Here is an 18,756-nt window from a genome sequence, read left to right as displayed (position 1 = left end):
GTGACCACGGACGCCAGCCTGAGAGGCTGGGGAGCAGTCACACAAGGAAGAAACTTCCAGGGAGTATGGACGAGTCTGGAAAAGTCTCTTCACATAAACATTCTGGAACTAAGAGCAATCTACAATGCTCTAAGCCAGGCGGAACTTCTCCTGCAAGGAAAGCCGGTGTTGATTCAGTCGGACAACATCACGGCGGTCGCCCATGTAAACAGGCAGGGCGGCACAAGAAGCAGGAGTGCAATGGCAGAAGCTGCCAAGATTCTTCGCTGGGCGGAGAATCACGTGATAGCACTGTCAGCAGTGTTCATCCCGGGCGTGGACAACTGGGAAGCAGACTTCCTCAGCAGACACGATCTTCATCCGGGAGAGTGGGGTCTACATCCAGAAGTCTTCAACATGTTAATAGACCGTTGGGAAAGACCAATTGTAGACATGATGGCGTCTCGCCTCAACAAGAAACTGGACAAATATTGCGCCAGGTCAAGAGATCCACAGGCAATAGCTGTGGACGCACTGGTAACTCCTTGGGTGTACCAGTCAGTGTATGTGTTTCCTCCTCTGCCGCTCATACCAAAGGTATTGAAGATCATACGGCAAAGAAGAGTAAGAACAATACTAGTGGTTCCGGATTGGCCGAGAAGGACTTGGTATCCGGAACTTCAAGAGATGCTCACGGACGAACCGTGGCCTCTACCTCTGAGAAGGGACCTGCTACAGCAGGGTCCCTGTCTTTTTCAAGACTTACCGCGGCTGCGTTTGACGGCATGGCGGTTGAACGCCAGATCCTAAAAGGGAAAGGCATTCCAGAAGAAGTCATTCCTACCTTGATTAAGGCACGGAAGGAAGTCACCGTGAAACATTATCACCGCATTTGGCGAAAATATGTAGCGTGGTGCGAGGATCGGAGGGTTCCGACGGAGGAATTCCAACTGGGTCGTTTCCTACATTTCCTGCAATCAGGATTATCTATGGGTCTCAAATTGGGATCCATTAAGGTTCAAATTTCGGCCCTGTCAATATTCTTCCAAAAAGAATTGGCCTCTGTCCCTGAGGTCCAGACTTTTGTCAAGGGAGTACTGCATATACAGCCTCCTGTGGTGCCTCCGGTGGCACCGTGGGATCTAAATGTAGTTTTAGATTTCCTCAAATCCCATTGGTTTGAACCATTGAAAAAGGTGGATTTGAAATATCTCACATTGAAAGTGACTATGTTACTAGCCCTGGCCTCTGCCAGGAGAGTATCTGAATTGGCGGCTTTATCTTATAAAAGTCCTTATCTAATCTTCCATTCGGATAGGGCAGAACTGCGGACTCGTCCGCATTTTCTCCCTAAAAGTGGTATCAGCATTTCATCTGAACCAACCTATTGTGGTGCCTGCGGCCACTAGCGACTTGGAGGACTCCAAGTTGTTGGACGTTGTCAGAGCCTTAAAAATATACATTGCAAGGACGGCTGGAGTCAGAAAATCTGACTCGCTGTTTATATTGTATGCACCCAACAAGTTGGGCGCACCTGCTTCTAAGCAGTCGATTGCTCGTTGGATTTGTAACACAATTCAACTTGCACATTCTGTGGCAGGCCTGCCACAGCCTAAAACTGTAAAAGCCCACTCCACAAGGAAGGTGGGCTCATCTTGGGCGGCTGCCCGAGGGGTCTCGGCATTACAACTCTGCCGAGCAGCTACGTGGTCGGGGGAGAACACGTTTGTAAAATTTTACAAATTTGATACCCTGGCAAAGGAGGACCTGGAGTTCTCTCATTCGGTGCTGCAGAGTCATCCGCACTCTCCCGCCCGTTTGGGAGCTTTGGTATAATCCCCATGGTCCTTTCAGGAACCCCAGCATCCACTTAGGACGATAGAGAAAATAAGAATTTACTTACCGATAATTCTATTTCTCGGAGTCCGTAGTGGATGCTGGGCGCCCATCCCAAGTGCGGATTATCTGCAATACTTGTACATAGTTATTGTTAACTAATTCGGGTTATTGTTAAGGAGCCATCTTTAAGAGGCCCTTTCTGTTGTCATACTGTTAACTGGGTTTAGATCACAAGTTGTACGGTGTGATTGGTGTGGCTGGTATGAGTCTTACCCGGGATTCAAAATGCCTCCCTTATTGTGTATGCTCGTCCGGGCACAGTACCTAACTGGAGTCTGGAGGAGGGTCATAGGGGGAGGAGCCAGTGCACACCACCTGACCTAGTAAAGCTTTACTTTTTTGTGCCCTGTCTCCTGCGGAGCCGCTATTCCCCATGGTCCTTTCAGGAACCCCAGCATCCACTACGGACTCCGAGAAATAGAATTATCGGTAAGTAAATTCTTATTTTTTCAAATTCCGTCTGTGACATGGCAGGTAGTTGCTGATTGGCTGGTACTTTATCTCCATCCAGGGCTTAGTAAATAGACCCCTTAGTGTTTTATCATAACAGAGATTACATTTGTTGGACATGGTAATCCCTGGAATAGCTCTGTAACAGGATCAGCTGGTTTTTAAAAGTAAAAAACTCTCTGGTTTCTTTTATTATGCTGTGAGCACAGACACGACTTCTGCACAGTCAATTAGAAGATATCGTTAACGATGCGTAGCATGGCATAGTACATTGAGAAGTGCTAAAGCAGGGATAACGCACCAGCCAATCATTATGGTTTTGAAAAATGACAGTTAGGAGCTGATTGGCTGGTGCGTTATCACCTTCCACTTATCACTGCTTTATCACTTCTCCAGGCTTAATACATCTGCCCCATTGTGCGGTCATACCACCGCGCAGTGTGTGCGGGCGGCACGATATGTTGGGCCAGAAACACACAGTTCTGATGTGTACCCGGCCTTATTTGCATTACACATTTCTGGGGAGAAAGACGCACAAAATGATGTTCAGTGACAGTGAATGCGTTCAGCATTGGGCGCGACTGAAAGAGCCGTGTAACGCGACTGCAGCAACGACAGACAACACATCTGTAATAGGAATTATAAGCAGTAAAAATTGGTTTTATTGAATTATGTAAAATCCTATTAAAGCCTAATAACTGTGTACTGTGAAAACATGGGTGATTAAAGGTTTCACAATATTAAATTAGTAAATGGGGTTTATTTTTTATATTTTACAGTAAAACAATTTATTTAAGCCCTGTTTTTTCCCCAACCCTGTTCTGTAATAAATTTAATCCAAATAAAGTAAAATTCTGAATCATGGGGGGGGGGTTCGATTATTTTTAGCACCCGTCACCAGTGGGCACCTGACAGAGCAGTTCTACAGTTCGGGCGCGACTGCAAGAATTATCACACTTGTCACGCCCAGGTATAGACTGTGCAAAGTCCTGGTTAATGCGCCCAGAGTCGACTGTTCGATTTCTGCTCTCCACCTAAGGCGGCTGTGAGCAGATATCGTGCAGTTGTGCCCAAACAGCTGAACAAATGAGTAGCGGCGTCGGGTGCCCCCTGCTAATGGTTGCGCCAAAAACAATTGAATTCCCCTAATGGCGTTACCCCTGAGTTCTCCTGACACTCTAGAACAGGCATGTCAAACTCATGGTCATCCAGCTGTTGTGAAACTACAAGTCCCAGCATGCTTTACCAGCTGATCAGTGGAAGGTATGCTGGGACTTGTAGTTTCACAACAGCTGAAGGGCCACGAGTTTGACATGCCTGCTCTAGAACTTGCCCTTTATTACTATTGTCACTCTTCTGAAAGTTTCTTTCCTTCCAGGCATTTGACGCACGGATCCGTAATTTCATTCCACTATGTTGTTAAATGAACAATGTGCTTGTATGGAAGTGTAGGGAACCTTAATCACTGTTTCCTAAGCAATATTCTCTCTTCCTGACGCAGGCCTGAAGACAGGAGGGGGATCATCTGGGAACACCGGCAGCTCTTTCCACTACACGTTCCACGGCGACCCTCACGCTACCTTTGCTTCTTTCTTTGGAGGTTCCAATCCTTTTGACCTCTTCTTTGGTTCAAACCGCTCCCGTATGTCCAATGGCTTTGACCACGAAGAGATGGACATTATGGATGACGAGGACGACCCCTTTGGCAACTTTGGGCATTTTGGTTTCAACGGCGTCAATGGATTCCACCGGCGGCACCCAGACCAGCTGCACAACCGGAAGAAAGTACAGGACCCACCTGTGGTCCATGAGCTGAAAGTGTCACTGGAGGAAATCTACCACGGCTGCACCAAGCGCATGAAGATCACGCGTCGGCGGCTGAACCCGGACGGCCGCACAGTGAGAACTGAGGACAAGATCCTCAATGTGGTGATCAAGAAAGGGTGGAAAGAGGGGACCAAGATCACCTTCCCCAAAGAGGGGGATGCCACGTTTGAAAATATCCCTGCAGATATAGTCTTTCTGCTGAAGGACAAGCCTCATGCACACTACAAGAGGGACGGGTCCAACATTGTGTATACGGCCAAGATCACACTGAAAGAGGTGAGCAGAAAGCCCCGCCATTCTCAGATTAGTATCTTCAATAGCGTCACTGGTGCCTTCAGAGGTTGTCCTCTTCCACTGGTGCCTTCAGATCTTTCCCTCCTTTCTGTCAGGGTCTCAAAGTCTAGGTTTTTTTTTTTGTCTTTTATTTTTTTGAAGTCACTGTCACAAGATATCCAGTTCTGAAATTTGAAATGTATAGTGTACTGTATGTAGGTCTTCAGATGTTCACCAACCTCTGCTATACGATCCATCCAGCCCAAAATACCAACAGGAAACTTGGAAGTGCTTTATTGGGACATTTAGAATCCAACATTTCGATCCGTACATACATCAACAAAGGTCCATACTTGGACCGAAATGCCTAATTAAGATGTACACTATTCTGGTGTCCCAATGAAGCTACATCCATTTTTATTTCTAGTGAGTAACATTTGGTGTGACATCCCAGCTCCAGTAGTTGTGACGTGAATGTGGAATATGTGTATGTATGTGTGTAGGCGTAGGTTTTCTTCATAATATGAAATCCCACCCTTGGACGTCTGTGGATCAGCACCTCTAGTGGTGACATTATCGTGGACCATGTTTAGTTTTTGCTCTTTTCTCTGACGTCCTAGTGGATGCTGGGACTCCGTAAGGACCATGGGGAATAGCGGCTCCGCAGGAGACAGGGCACAAGAATAAAAGCTTTAGGATCAGGTGGTGTGCACTGGCTCCTCCCCCTATGACCCTCCTCCAAGCCTCAGTTAGATTTTTGTGCCCGAACGAGAAGGGTGCAGGCTAGGTGGCTCTCCTGAGCTGCTTAGAATAAAAGTTTAATTTAGTTTTTTTATTTTCAGTGAGTCCTGCTGGCAACAGGCTCACTGCATCGTGGGACTAAGGGGAGAAGAAGCGAACTCACCTGCGTGCAGAGTGGATTGGGCTTCTTAGGCTACTGGACATTAGCTCCAGAGGGACGATCACAGGTACAGCCTGGATGGGTCACCGGAGCCGCGCCGCCGTCCCCCTTACAGAGCCAGAAGAGACGAAGAGGTACGGTGAAATCGGCGGCAGAAGACAATCCTGTCTTCAGACTAAGGTAGCGCACAGCACCGCAGCTGTGCGCCATTGCTCTCAGCACACTTCACACTCCGGTCACTGAGGGTGCAGGGCGCTAGGGGGGGAGCGCCCTGAGACGCAATATAAATGATAATACCTTAGGTGGCAAAAGAATACATCACATATAGCTCCTGGGCTATATGGATGTATTTTAACCCCTGCCATTTTTACACAAAAGAGCGGGAGATAAGGACGTCGTGAAGGGGCGGAGCCTATCTCCTCAGCACACAAGCGCCATTTTCCCTCACAGTTCCGCTGGAAGGACGGCTCCCTGACTCTCCCCTGCAGTCCTGCTTCAGAATCGGGGTAAAAAAGAGAAGGGGGGGCACTATTGGCAGCAAATGACAATATAAACAGCAGCTATAAGGGAATAACACTTATATAAGGTTATCCCTGTATGTGTGTGTGTATATATATATATATAGCGCTGGGTGTGTGCTGGCAGACTCTCCCTCTGTCTCTCCAAAGGGCTCGTGGGGTCCTGTCCTCTATCAGAGCATTCCCGGTGTGTGTGCTGTGTGTCGGTACGTGTGTGTCGACATGTATGAGGAGGAAAATGATGTGGAGGCGGAGCAATTGCCTGCGTTAGTGATGTCACCCCCTAGGGAGTCGACACCTGACTGGATGATCGTGTTTAAACAATTAAGTGATAATGTCAGCACTTTGCAAAAAACTGTTGACGACATGAGACAGCCGGCAAATCAATTAGTGCCTGTCCAGGCGTCTCAGACACCGTCAGGGGCCCTAAAACGCCCGTTACCTCAGTGGGTCGACACAGACCCAGACACAGATACTGAGTCTAGTGTCGACGGTGATGAGTCGAACGTAATGTCCAGTAGGGCCACACGTTACATGATCACGGCAATGAAGGAAGCATTGCACATTTCTGACACTACAAATACCACTAAGAAGGGTATTATGTGGGGGGTGAAAAAACTACCAATAGTTTTTCCTGAGTCAGATGAATTGAATGAGGTATGTGATAAAGCGTGGGTTTCTCCCGACAAAAAACTGCTAATTTCTAATAAATTATTGGCACTATATCCTTTCCCATCAGAGGTTAGGACACGTTGGGAAACACCCCCTAGGGTAGATAAGGCGCTCACACGTTTATCTAAACAAGTAGCGTTACCGTCTCCTGATACGGCCACCCTCAAAGAACCAGCTGATAGAAGGCTGGAAAATATCCTAAAAAGTATATACACACATACTGGTGTTATACTGCGACCAGCAATCGCTTCAGCCTGGATGTGCAGTGCTGGAGTCGCGTGGTCGGATTCCCTGACTGAAAATATTGATACCCTGGATAGGGACAATATATTGTTAACTATAGAGCATTTGAAGGATGCATTACTATATATGCGTGATGCACAGAGGGATATTTGCACCCTGGCATCAAGAGTAAGTGCTATGTCCATCTCTGCCAGAAGAACGTTATGGACGCGTCAGTGGTCAGGGGATGCGGATTCCAAACGACATATGGAAGTATTGCCGTATAAAGGGGAGGAGTTATTTGGGGCTGGTCTTTCGGACCTGGTGGCCACGGCAACGGCTGGAAAGTCCACCTTCTTACCCCAGGTCACTTCACATCAGCAGAAAAAGACACCGTCTTTTCAAACTCAGTCCTTTCGTTCCCATAAATACAAGCGAGCAAAAGGCCACTCTTTTCTGCCCCGGGGCAGAGGAAGGGGAAAAAGACTGCACCATGCAGCCGCTTCCCAAGAGCAGAAGCCTTCCCCTGCTTCTGCCAAGTCTTCAGCATGACGCTGGGGCTTTACAAGCAGACTCAGACTTGGTGGGGGCCCGTCTCAAGAATTTCAACGCGCAGTGGGCTCACTTGCAGGTGGATCCCTGGATTCTACAGGTAGTATCGCAGGGGTACAAACTGGAATTCGAGGCGTTTCCCCCTCGCCGGTTCCTGAAGTCTGCTCTGCCAAAGTCTCCCTCCGACAGGGAGGCAGTTCTGGAAGCCATTCACAAGCTGTATTCCCAGCAGGTGATAATCAAGGTACCCCTCCTACAACAGGGAAAGGGGTATTATTCCACGCTGTTTGTGGTACCGAAGCCGGACGGCTCGGTGAGACCAATTTTAAATCTGAAATCCTTGAACACTTACATAAAAAGGTTCAAATTCAAGATGGAGTCACTCAGAGCGGTGATAGCGAACCTGGAAGAAGGGGACTATATGGTGTCTCTGGACATCAAAGATGCTTATCTCCACGTCCCAATCTACCCTTCTCACCAAGGGTATCTCAGGTTTGTAGTACAAGACTGTCATTATCAGTTTCAGACGCTGCCGTTTGGGTTGTCCACGGCACCTCGGGTCTTTACCAAGGTAATGGCCGAAATGATGATTCTTCTTCGAAGAAAAGGCATCTTAATTATCCCTTACTTGGACGATCTCCTGATAAGGGCAAGGTCCAGGGAACAGTTAGAAGTCGGAGTAGCACTATCTCAGGTAGTGTTACGTCAGCACGGGTGGATCCTAAATATTCCAAAATCGCAGCTGATTCCAACGACACGTCTTCTGTTCCTAGGAATGATTCTGGACACAGTCCAGAAGAAGGTGTTTCTCCCGGAGGAGAAGGCCAAGGAGTTATCCGAGCTAGTCAGGAACCTCCTAAAACCAGGCCAGGTGTCAGTGCATCAGTGCACGAGGGTCCTGGGAAAAATGGCTTCTTACGAAGCAATTCCATTCGGAAGATTCCATGCAAGAACGTTTCAGTGGGATCTACTGGACAAATGGTCCGGATCGCATCTTCAGATGCAGCAGCGGATAACCCTGTCACCAAAGACAAGGGTGTCCCTCCTGTGGTGGTTGCAGAGTGCTCATCTTCTAGAGGGCCGCAGATTCGGCATTCAGGATTGGATCCTGGTGACCACGGATGCAAGCCTGAGAGGCTGGGGAGCAGTCACACAGGGAAGAAACTTCCAGGGCTTGTGGTCAAGCGTGGAAACATCTCTTCATATAAACATTCTGGAACTACGGGCCATTTACAATGCCCTAAGTCAAGCGAAACCCCTGCTTCAGGGTCAGGCGGTATTGATCCAATCGGACAACATCACGTCAGTCGCCCACGTAAACAGACAGGGCGGCACGAGAAGCAGGAGGGCAATGGCAGAAGCTGCAAGGATTCTTCGCTGGGCGGAAAATCATGTGATAGCACTGTCAGCGGTGTTCATTCCGGGAGTAGACAACTGGGAAGCAGACTTCCTCAGCAGACACGACCTTCACCCGGGGGAGTGGGGACTTCATCCAGAAGTTTTCCACATGATTGTGAACCGTTGGGAAAAACCAAAGGTGGACATGATGGCGTCCCGTCTAAACAAAAAACTAGACCGATATTGCGCCAGGTCAAGGGACCCTCAGGCAATAGCGGTGGACGCTCTGGTAACACCGTGGGTGTACCAGTCAGTGTATGTGTTCCCTCCTCTGCCTCTCATACCAAAAGTACTGAGAATCATAAGAAGGAGAGGAGTAAGAACTATACTCGTGGTTCCGGATTGGCCGAGAAGGACTTGGTATCCGGAACTTCAGGAGATGCTCACGGACGAACCATGGCCTCTACCTCTAAGAAAGGACCTGCTCCAGCAGGGGCCTTGTCTGTTCCAAGACTTACCGCGGCTGCGTTTGACGGCGTGGCGGTTGAACGCCGGATCCTGAAGGAAAAAGGCATTCCAGATGAAGTCATCCCTACCCTGGTCAAGGCCAGAAAGGATGTAACCGCAAAACATTATCACCGCATTTGGCAAAAATATGTTGCGTGGTGTGAGGCCAGGAAGGCCCCTACTGAGGAATTTCAACTGGGTCGTTTCCTCCATTTCCTGCAAACAGGACTGTCTATGGGCCTAAAATTAGGGTCCATTAAGGTTCAAATTTCGGCCCTGTCGATTTTTTTCCAGAAAGAACTGGCTTCAGTACCTGAAGTTCAGACATTTGTAAAAGGGGTACTGCATATACAGCCTCCTTTTGTGCCCCCAGTGGCACCTTGGGATCTCAATGTTGTGTTGAGTTTCCTAAAGTCACATTGGTTTGAACCACTCACCACTGTGGACTTAAAATATCTCACATGGAAGGTGACGATGCTGTTAGCCCTGGCTTCAGCCAGGCGTGTGTCAGAATTGGCGGCTTTATCGTATAAAAGCCCTTACTTAATATTTCATTCTGACAGGGCAGAATTGAGGACTCGTCCTCAATTTCTACCTAAGGTGGTTTCTGCATTTCACATGAACCAACCTATTGTGGTGCCTGCGGCTACTAAGGACTTGGAGGACTCCAAGTTGCTTGACGTGGTCAGGGCCCTGAAAATATATGTTTCCAGGACGGCTGGAGTCAGAAAATCTGACTCGCTGTTTATCCTGTATGCACCCAACAAATTGGGTGCTCCTGCTTCTAAGCAGACGATTGCTCGTTGGATTTGTAGTACAATTCAGCTTGCACATTCGGTGGCAGGCCTGCCACAGCCAAAATCGGTAACAGCCCATTCCACAAGGAAAGTGGGTTCATCTTGGGCGGCTGCCCGAGGGGTCTCGGCTTTACAACTTTGCCGAGCAGCTACTTGGTCAGGGGCAAACACGTTTGCTAAATTCTACAAATTTGATACCCTGGCTGAGGAGGACCTGGAGTTCTCTCATTCGGTGCTGCAGAGTCATCCGCACTCTCCCGCCCGTTTGGGAGCTTTGGTATAATCCCCATGGTCCTGACGGAGTCCCCAGCATCCACTTAGGACGTTAGAGAAAATAAGAATTTACTTACCGATAATTCTATTTCTCGTAGTCCGTAGTGGATGCTGGGCGCCCATCCCAAGTGCGGATTGTCTGCAATACTTGTATATAGTTATTGTTACAAAAATTCGGGTTATTATTGTTGGGAGCCATCTTTCAGAGGCTCTTTTTCGTTCTATCATACTGTTAACTGGGTTCAGATCACGAGTTGTACGGTGTGATTGGTGTGGCTGGTATGAGTCTTACCCGGGATTCAATATCCTTCCTTATTATGTACGCTCGTCCGGGCACAGTATCCTAACTGAGGCTTGGAGGAGGGTCATAGGGGGAGGAGCCAGTGCACACCACCTGATCCTAAAGCTTTTATTCTTGTGCCCTGTCTCCTGCGGAGCCGCTATTCCCCATGGTCCTTACGGAGTCCCAGCATCCACTACGGACTACGAGAAATGGATTTATCGGTAAGTAAAATCTTATTTTCTAAAACGAGACAGCGCTTGGACTAAGCTCAGATTTGGGAGTACCAATGTCCTAGGAAAAGCAGTGCACAGTAATTGTAGTAGTTATACAGTATGGCGCTACATGGGCAAAGTTCCTGAGGAGCCAATACAGATGGGCCTAGCGTTCTCACAGCATCACTCCAGCAGTCAGTGCCCAGTCTTCTATGATAACAAGTCAGGGCAAGGAAAATAAGACTGGACCGAAGTCAGAAGGATAAAATAAATACATGTGGTAAACGTTGGTACAAAAAAATACATACAGATGTGTCCACATACATCTTTGATATATCCCGCCATGTATGGCACAGTTTTGCATGCCATAGACTCAGAGATTTAGCCATGCCTTGTGATTTTTCTTAATTTGCTTCTTTAATATGTTACTTTATACATATTCTATTATGGCAAGCAAAAATTTTAAAATTCATCCACTCGCTACTCGTGAAAAACAGCTTAGCCGTGTTTTGCATGTTGTGCTAAATTTGTAAAAGAGCAAAGATGTAAGTGGACACATCTGTACATGGCATCTTCTATTGGCAAAGCCTTCTTGGCATATATTTGTCTCAGGAGCCGCTTTAGTCACTAGTTGTGCAGCAGCCGGGCCTGTTTCTACAGGTACTCCTAACTGTAGGTACCAACGATTGCTAGCTCTGGTGGATTCACTGTTTTAGAACCATAGAACATCTGACCTAACAATCGCGGTGCTTTGTATGTAATGCAGATTGTTTCTCTGTGATGGGAGACTTTATTCTGAAGCTTGTTAGCGTGTACATGCGTGTCACAGGCGTGTTCCCGTGACAGCTGTGTGCTCAATGAATATTTCTTTGAGGCAGAGACTGGGAATAGACTAATGAGCAGAGTAAATATTTAATGATGAGACTGGGCTAATACGGTCATATTTAATGATCTAGTGATAGTTCACGGAGTGAGGGTGCAGCCAATATACATAGACATTAATCAACGGACTGTTGCGTACCCGGAGAGATCTGCGGAACATGGTCCTCGTTAATATAGGCAGTAGTCCTCCTCAGGTGGACTTGCTGAGCGGTTATAGCTCCTGTATATAATATTTACAGGTAATAAAACCAATGCAGCCCCGCAGAATAACGTCATTGGTGGGTGAGATGTTTTGGGTTCTATCCCTTTAACCCTCTGTCCCCTCCGCCCCTTTCCAGGCAGAGAACGGAGCTGTGGGACATACACTGGTGCACTATCCTCCTCCCACTGACCTTTTTCTCTTTCCACCTGGTAGATGCAGAATTTCCATCACAGCTATATAAAGCCCAGTGTATTTATACCCTGCCGGGGAGTCACGCAGGGGGAGATCTGGCTCATGGTTCTGGGCGACCTGCACAGTTTATGAAGCTGTGGCCTGATATAATGCAGAAGTGGAGTATTGGAATATGCAGGCACCTGGGGCAGTGGTGGAAGTGGCCTATGTGACAACACCCCATTACGCCCAATTACACCTCTACAGTCGTTTAGTGTAGATATGGTGGGAGTGTTTGCGTCTGTGTCGCTCAGGATTGGAGCATTATAATAGGTTGTGGTTCCAGGGTTCTAGTTGATATAAACAGCATAACAAGGGGCATTATTATGGGTATTTAATGTGTATTGCTATAGGCAGCCCCACCCACTGGTCACATGACACTTGTTCTGCATTAGTTATTGAAGGACAATTACATAGTGATATGAGAATTATTATCCCTTCATCCTTAAGGTTGGGGGCAATCGCTGTAATAAGATTAGGTGGCACCGTTCCAGCGTATAATCTATAGCAACTCCAGTCCTCAATAGGTCATGCTTTCTGGATTTCTCTCTCTGGAAACAGGGCGGATAATTACTGACCCAGCAAAATAGATTAACTCATCTGAGTATGATTAGCAACATCCAGAAAACATGGCCTGTTGGACCCTGGAGTTGAGAATCCCTGATCTGTAAGTTCACCCAATGAATGTATAATACAACAAAAGTAAATGGGGATGGGATTGTAACACAGACCCTGAGGTCTGGCATTGTCTGACCAAACTGTCGGACAATATTATCACCCGAACATTAACCCTTTCATCTCTAAGTACAACACCTTTCCGCTGACACCTATTCTCTTATGACCCGGTCTGCCTGGTATTGTGACACAGGTTGGGAACCACTGACCAAGGAGTCTGCTTTCCGACCAGACCAGGTTGGCGAGTGTTAAATCTGCATGGATTTGAGCACTTGCTAAATAGAGTTCATTGCCTAGATCTCTAAATCCTGGTTTTTCACATATGGGAGCTGGAGGGTTAACCCCCCGCCCCTCTGTGTAAGTAAGCCAAGGTGAACAGTGCCGTTCCATTAAAGGTGAGAAGATAAGAGTGTTTCCAGCCTCGTCCGCCTCTCCCACAGGGACTGCATTGTGAATGTTGCCTATTGCCATTTATAGAACCGCTCTCCTCTTCCAGGAATAGACAACGGTGTCAGCATCTGCTGTAGGCATGTGACTCACTAATGAGGAGAAAGTGTCTTCCGGGTGCCTCGTACCTGGTCAGCTCTGCCGTGTGGCCGCCTCGTACCTGGTCGGCTCTGCCGTGTGGCCGCCTCGTACCTGGTCAGCTCTGCTGTGTGGCCGCCTCGTACCTGGTCGGCTCTGCTGTGTGGCCGCCTCGTACCTGGTCTGCTCTGCCGTGTGGCCGCCTCGTACCTGGTCAGCTCTGCTGTGTGGCCGCCTCGTACCTGGTCGGCTCTGCTGTGTGGCCGCCTCGTACCTGGTCGGCTCTGCTGTGTGGCCGCCTCGTACCTGGTCGGCTCTGCCGTGTGGCCGCCTCGTACCTGGTCGGCTCTGCCGTGTGGCCGCCTCGTACCTGGTCGGCTCTGCCGTGTGGCCGCCTCGTACCTGGTCGGCTCTGCCGTGTGGCCGCCTCGTACCTGGTCGGCTCTGCCGTGTGGCCGCCTCGTACCTGGTCGGCTCTGCCGTGTGGCCGCCTCGTACCTGGTCGGCTCTGCCGTGTGGCCGCCTCGTACCTGGTCGGCTCTGTCGTGTGGCCGCCTCGTACCTGGTCGGCTCTGCCGTGTGGCCGCCTGGTAACCGAAGCCCTCTGCCATTTGGCTGCCGTCACCTGCGTGAGAGGGAGATACAGTACAGAGATACAATTCTGGGAATTTCTTTACAGAGTTACTCTGTAGTTCCAACTCTTGTTACGATTTGTGCATATTATCCAACATTGGGCAATCCTCCATACTGACAGCTAGATGCATCATCGCTTGGAGAGTGATAAACTACCAGCCAACCAGCTTCTACGTGTCATTTTTCAAACAGGGCCTATAACATGACAGGAGCTGATTGGCTGGTACGTCTTCTCTCCAAGTGCTGATGCATCTAGCCCAGAGTGAGTGACAGCGCAGACAGACTAGTAAAGGGCCACATTCAAAATCAAAACCCGCGTTTCCTAAACATGTAATTTTACTCAACTTCACAATTTATTTCACCTTTTTGATTTGGGATTTCTTTAAATATATTGAGTGCACCCTGTCACCTGTACAGAGGGGACCCAGCTCATCCGTCCAGTGGCACCATGGAGGCAGGTTCTGGGCAGATAGCATAGTGAGCCTGATTCCAAGGAAGTGTCTGATTATTTGGTCAAAAATGTCAGCACATAGTCACCATGCTCATGAGTAATAACCCTTCCAAAAATGGTTTGATATGGCAGGTTTGCCTTTTACATGATTCCCAGTTTAAATCATCAGGCAGATTCGCCGGAATTCCATTCCCCCTTACTCTACTCTATGCCTTTCTGATGCCTCCATTCCCCTCCTCACATCATGTCACTGCCCCTGTCACATGCAGCCCTGTCCTCACTGACACATCACTCATCTCCTGATATACTCTGTGCTGCTGGGGACCCTGCTCCTCCCACTATATAACTCTCAGTCTGTGGCTTCCTGCTGCCTCCATTCCCCTCCTCACATCATGTCACTGCCCCTGTCACATGCAGCCCTGTCCTCACTGACACATCACTCATCTCCTGATATACTGTGCTGCTGGGGACCCTGCTCCTCCCACTATATAACTCTGACCCATCACTCATCTCCTGATATACTCTGTGCTGCTGGGGATCCTGCTCCTTCCACTATATAACTCTGTCTGTGGCTTCCTGCTGCCTCCATTCCCCTCCTCACATCATGTCACTGCCCCTGTCACATGCAGCCCTGTCCTCACTGACACATCACTCATCTCCTGATATACTCTGTGCTGCTGGGGATCCTGCTCCTTCCACTATATAACTCTCAGTCTGTGGCTTCCTGCTGCCTCCATTCCCCTCCTCACATCATGTCACTGCCCCTGTCACATGCAGCCCTGTCCTCACTGACCCATCACTCATCTCCTGATATACTCTGTGCTGCTGGGGATCCTGCTCCTTCCACTATATAACTCTCAGTCTGTGGCTTCCTGCTGCCTCCATTCCCCTCCTCGCATCATGTCACTGCCCCTGTCACATGCAGCCCTGTTCTCACTGACACATCACTCATCTCCTGATATACTCTGTGCTGCTGGGGACCCTGCTCCTCCCACTATATAACTCTCAGTCTGTGGCTTCCTGCTGCCTCCATTCCCCTCCTCACATCATGTCACTGCCCCTGTCACATGCAGCCCTGTCCTCACTGACACATCCCTCATCTTCTGATATACTCTGTGCTGCTGGGGACCCTGCTCCTCCCACTATATAACTCTCAGTCTGTGGCTTCCTGCTGCCTCCATTCTCCTCCTCACATCATGTCACTGCCCCTGTCCTCACTGACACATCCTGTAAGAGGACAGGGTAATCACTCCCGCACATCCCAGAGATGAATAGTAAATACAGTTTGGTGCTGTGAGGATGGTTACAGGCACCTGCAGGACGGGCGGATGTTTCATCTTCAGATATTACAGTGATGTAGTGATGACACTGGTGTGACTTATTTAGGGCAGGATATAGAGTGTGACTCTGATGCACAGTAGTCAGTGTGTGTGTATTTATAGAATGACATTATCTGCAGCATATGGAAATGTAACATGTTCTCTGGAGATGCGGCCTAGTTATTGCCTGATGTAACGGTTCCGTCTTATCGGGATGACCGCAGCAGCACACGTGTGTTCAAGTTTATTAATTGGATAAGAAGTGCTGTATCCTGCAAATCCTGCAGCATGGGGTCACCAGGATACTAATGCAGTGTCAGCAGTATAAAGTACTATTGTGGAACTAGAAGTCCCAGCAAGGCCAGGAACATGTAGTTCTATAATAGTACCTTGTTTGCCTTTTCAGTCCACTTCCCTCCTTTCTGAGCAATCTTTTATTCTTAAATAGTCCAACGCTGCTGTCTATACAACATCTCAGCCGCGCCCCTAGTGATGGTACATGTAAACGGGTCCCATCTCAGCCACACCCCTAGTGACATCACATGTATAGGCTCAGCCACATCCCTAGTGACATCACATGTAAATATGTCCCATCTCAGCCACACCCCTAGTGACGTCACATGTAAATAGGTCCCATCTCGGTCACAGCCCTAGTGACGTCACATGTATAGGCTCAGCCACACCCCTAGTAACATCACATGTAAATATGTCCCATCTCAGCCACACCCCTAGTGACATCACATGTATAGGCTCAGCCACACCCCTAGTAACATCGCATGTAAACAGGTCCCATCTCAGCCACATCCCTAGTGACATCACATGTATATAGGCTCAGCCACACCCCTAGTGACGTCACATGTAAATATGTCCCATCTCAGCCACACCCCTAGTGACATCACATGTAAATAGCATGTAAACAGGTCCCATCACATGTAAATAGGTCCCATCTCAGCCACACCCCTAGTGACATCACATGTAAATAGGTCCCATCTCAGCCACACCCCTAGTGACGTCACATGTAAATAGATCCCATCTCAGCCACACCCCTAGTGACGTCACATGTAAATAGATCCCGTCTCAGCCACACCCCTAGTGACGTCACATGTAAATATGTCCCATCTCAGCCACACCCCTAGTGACATCACGTGTAAATAGGTCCCATCTCAGCCACACACCCAGTGACATCACATGTAAATAGATCCCATCTCAGCCACACCCCTAGTGACATCACATGTAAATAGGTCCCATCTCAGCCACACCCCTAGTGACATCACATGTAAATAGGTCCCATCTCAGCCACACCCCTAGTGACGTCACATGTAAATATGTCCCATCTCAGCCACACCCCTAGTGATGTCACATGTAAATAGGTCCCATCTCAGCCACACCCCCAGTGACATCACATGTAAATAGATCCCATCTCAGCCCCACCCCCAGTGACCTCGCATGTATACAGGTCCCATCTCAGCCACAACCCTAGTGACATCACATGTAAATAGATCCCATCTCAGCCACACCCGTAGTGATGTTATATGTAAATAGGTTCCATCTCAGCCACACCCCTTGTGACGTGACATGTTGATACAGATTAGATCATAGCTACATCCCCGGTAATTTGTATTATATCCCAGTCTCTCTCTGTGCCCTATTTCTGCCCATCTTGCGTTCCCTGCCCTCACTCCCTTCATGTGCAGTGGAGTTTCCTATACTAACTCTCTAGTGTGCCCAGCGCTGCAATGTTCTCCCCTCTCCTGGTCCGTGTCTGTCGCAGCAGTGAGAGGTGCTGGTGGGGGGGTACACAACAACCACTGCGCATGTCTATCTCAGGAAACGCTTTGTCGAATTATTAGATTTAGGAGACGGAGAAGGTGCATATTAAGGCATCAATGGCCGTTTGGTGGGAGCCATCCTTGGCTAGGGGAGACTAGTTGGCGCACTTCCATACATGGCCCGACGTGATGCTATAGCCGTGATGTAATAGCCGTGCGAGGACTCTCGGACTTCTATGATACATTATAACACTGTTACCTGGTTCTCTGTCTCCCTATCTTTAGGCTCTGTGCGGTTGCACCGTTAACATTCCTACAATTGATGGACGAGTCATCCCGCTGCCCTGCAGTGACGTCATCAAGCCGGGCACCGTTAAGCGGCTGCGAGGAGAGGGATTGCCTTACCCGAAAGTCCCCAATCAACGGGCCGACTTAATAGTGGAGTTTCAAGTGCGCTTCCCTGACAGAATACCCCAACCCACCCGGGAACTCCTCAAACAGCACCTGCCCTGTTCTTAGTACCGTAATGAAGGAAAGCGGGGCCCGTGTGGCCCCACACAGTATGTCGCAGTCATGTGCCCGGGTTTTGCAAAGAGAACCAGTTTCCTAGCTGCAGTTCCTGTACCTGGGATTCCGGCCTGTTACCACACGTTCTATGCAGAAGAACACCGCTTCCTCTAGTATGACAAACTCTAGTTCTTTTTTTTGTCAAAGTTTTGCATTTTCCGAGTCTTCTAAGGTCCCGCAGCAGAGCCTGGGCCGCGTCTACGGGTCACAGGTGCCGTGATTGTGCCAATAAGGGACCGCGCTACCTCTATCCCGCTCCTAGGCCGTGCCACGCCGGCCCCTGCTGGCAGTGCCACTGGTGATAGGACAGTATCAAGAACTTGTATTTTACCTTTGTGGAAATCTGGACTTTCAGACGGTGCTCGTGTACATGGTTCCCCTCACCCCTCGTTTTTAGAAGGATTTTTAACACTAGTTCCACACAGAGAAACTTCATTGAAGTAAATGACTTTTCAGCTACTTTTTTTTTTTAAAGTTCAAAAACGATCTGTAAATATAACTTAAAGTGACCGGTGATTTTTGACATTTCTACACACTGAGCAGAAATAAAAGATTGTGGATTTTCCCAAGGCGGATCCCTGTATTTAATGAGTGATCTTTAACGCGCGGCAATCGCTTTGTTGGGAAGGGGCGGTTATGTCGCCTGTAGGAATGGTTGCGAGGCCTCCTTTATATGCGCACATCACTTGGCAACTAAGTTGGACATGGAATAGATTTAAAGACCCATCATCTCCACACATTTAGCCAGCGCTAACGCCTTCGCATTGGGGTGGCCTATCCTGGGATCAGGATCGGCGGG

General features: G+C 48.6%; 1 protein-coding gene across 2 annotated transcripts in view; it reads left to right on the top strand.

Annotated features, from left to right (window-relative positions):
• The window catches only part of DNAJB5 (DnaJ heat shock protein family (Hsp40) member B5), a 43,094-nt gene extending 24,562 nt beyond the window's left edge, over nt 1-18,532 (top strand). For both annotated transcript variants that reach the window (XM_063957557.1, XM_063957556.1), the window contains 2 exons: nt 3,830-4,431; nt 17,676-18,532. In XM_063957557.1, the coding sequence (XP_063813627.1) occupies nt 3,830-4,431; nt 17,676-17,909 (836 nt within the window). In that variant the 3' untranslated portion in view covers nt 17,910-18,532. The remainder of the gene's footprint in view (nt 1-3,829; nt 4,432-17,675) is intronic.
• The last annotated feature ends 224 nt before the right edge of the window (nt 18,533-18,756 follow it).

This window comes from Pseudophryne corroboree, chromosome 1, assembly GCF_028390025.1.
Source record: "Pseudophryne corroboree isolate aPseCor3 chromosome 1, aPseCor3.hap2, whole genome shotgun sequence".
Classification (NCBI taxonomy): domain Eukaryota; kingdom Metazoa; phylum Chordata; class Amphibia; order Anura; family Myobatrachidae; genus Pseudophryne; species Pseudophryne corroboree.
Note: the sequence above shows the minus strand (reverse complement) of the source record. Positions and strands in the feature narration are given on the sequence as shown.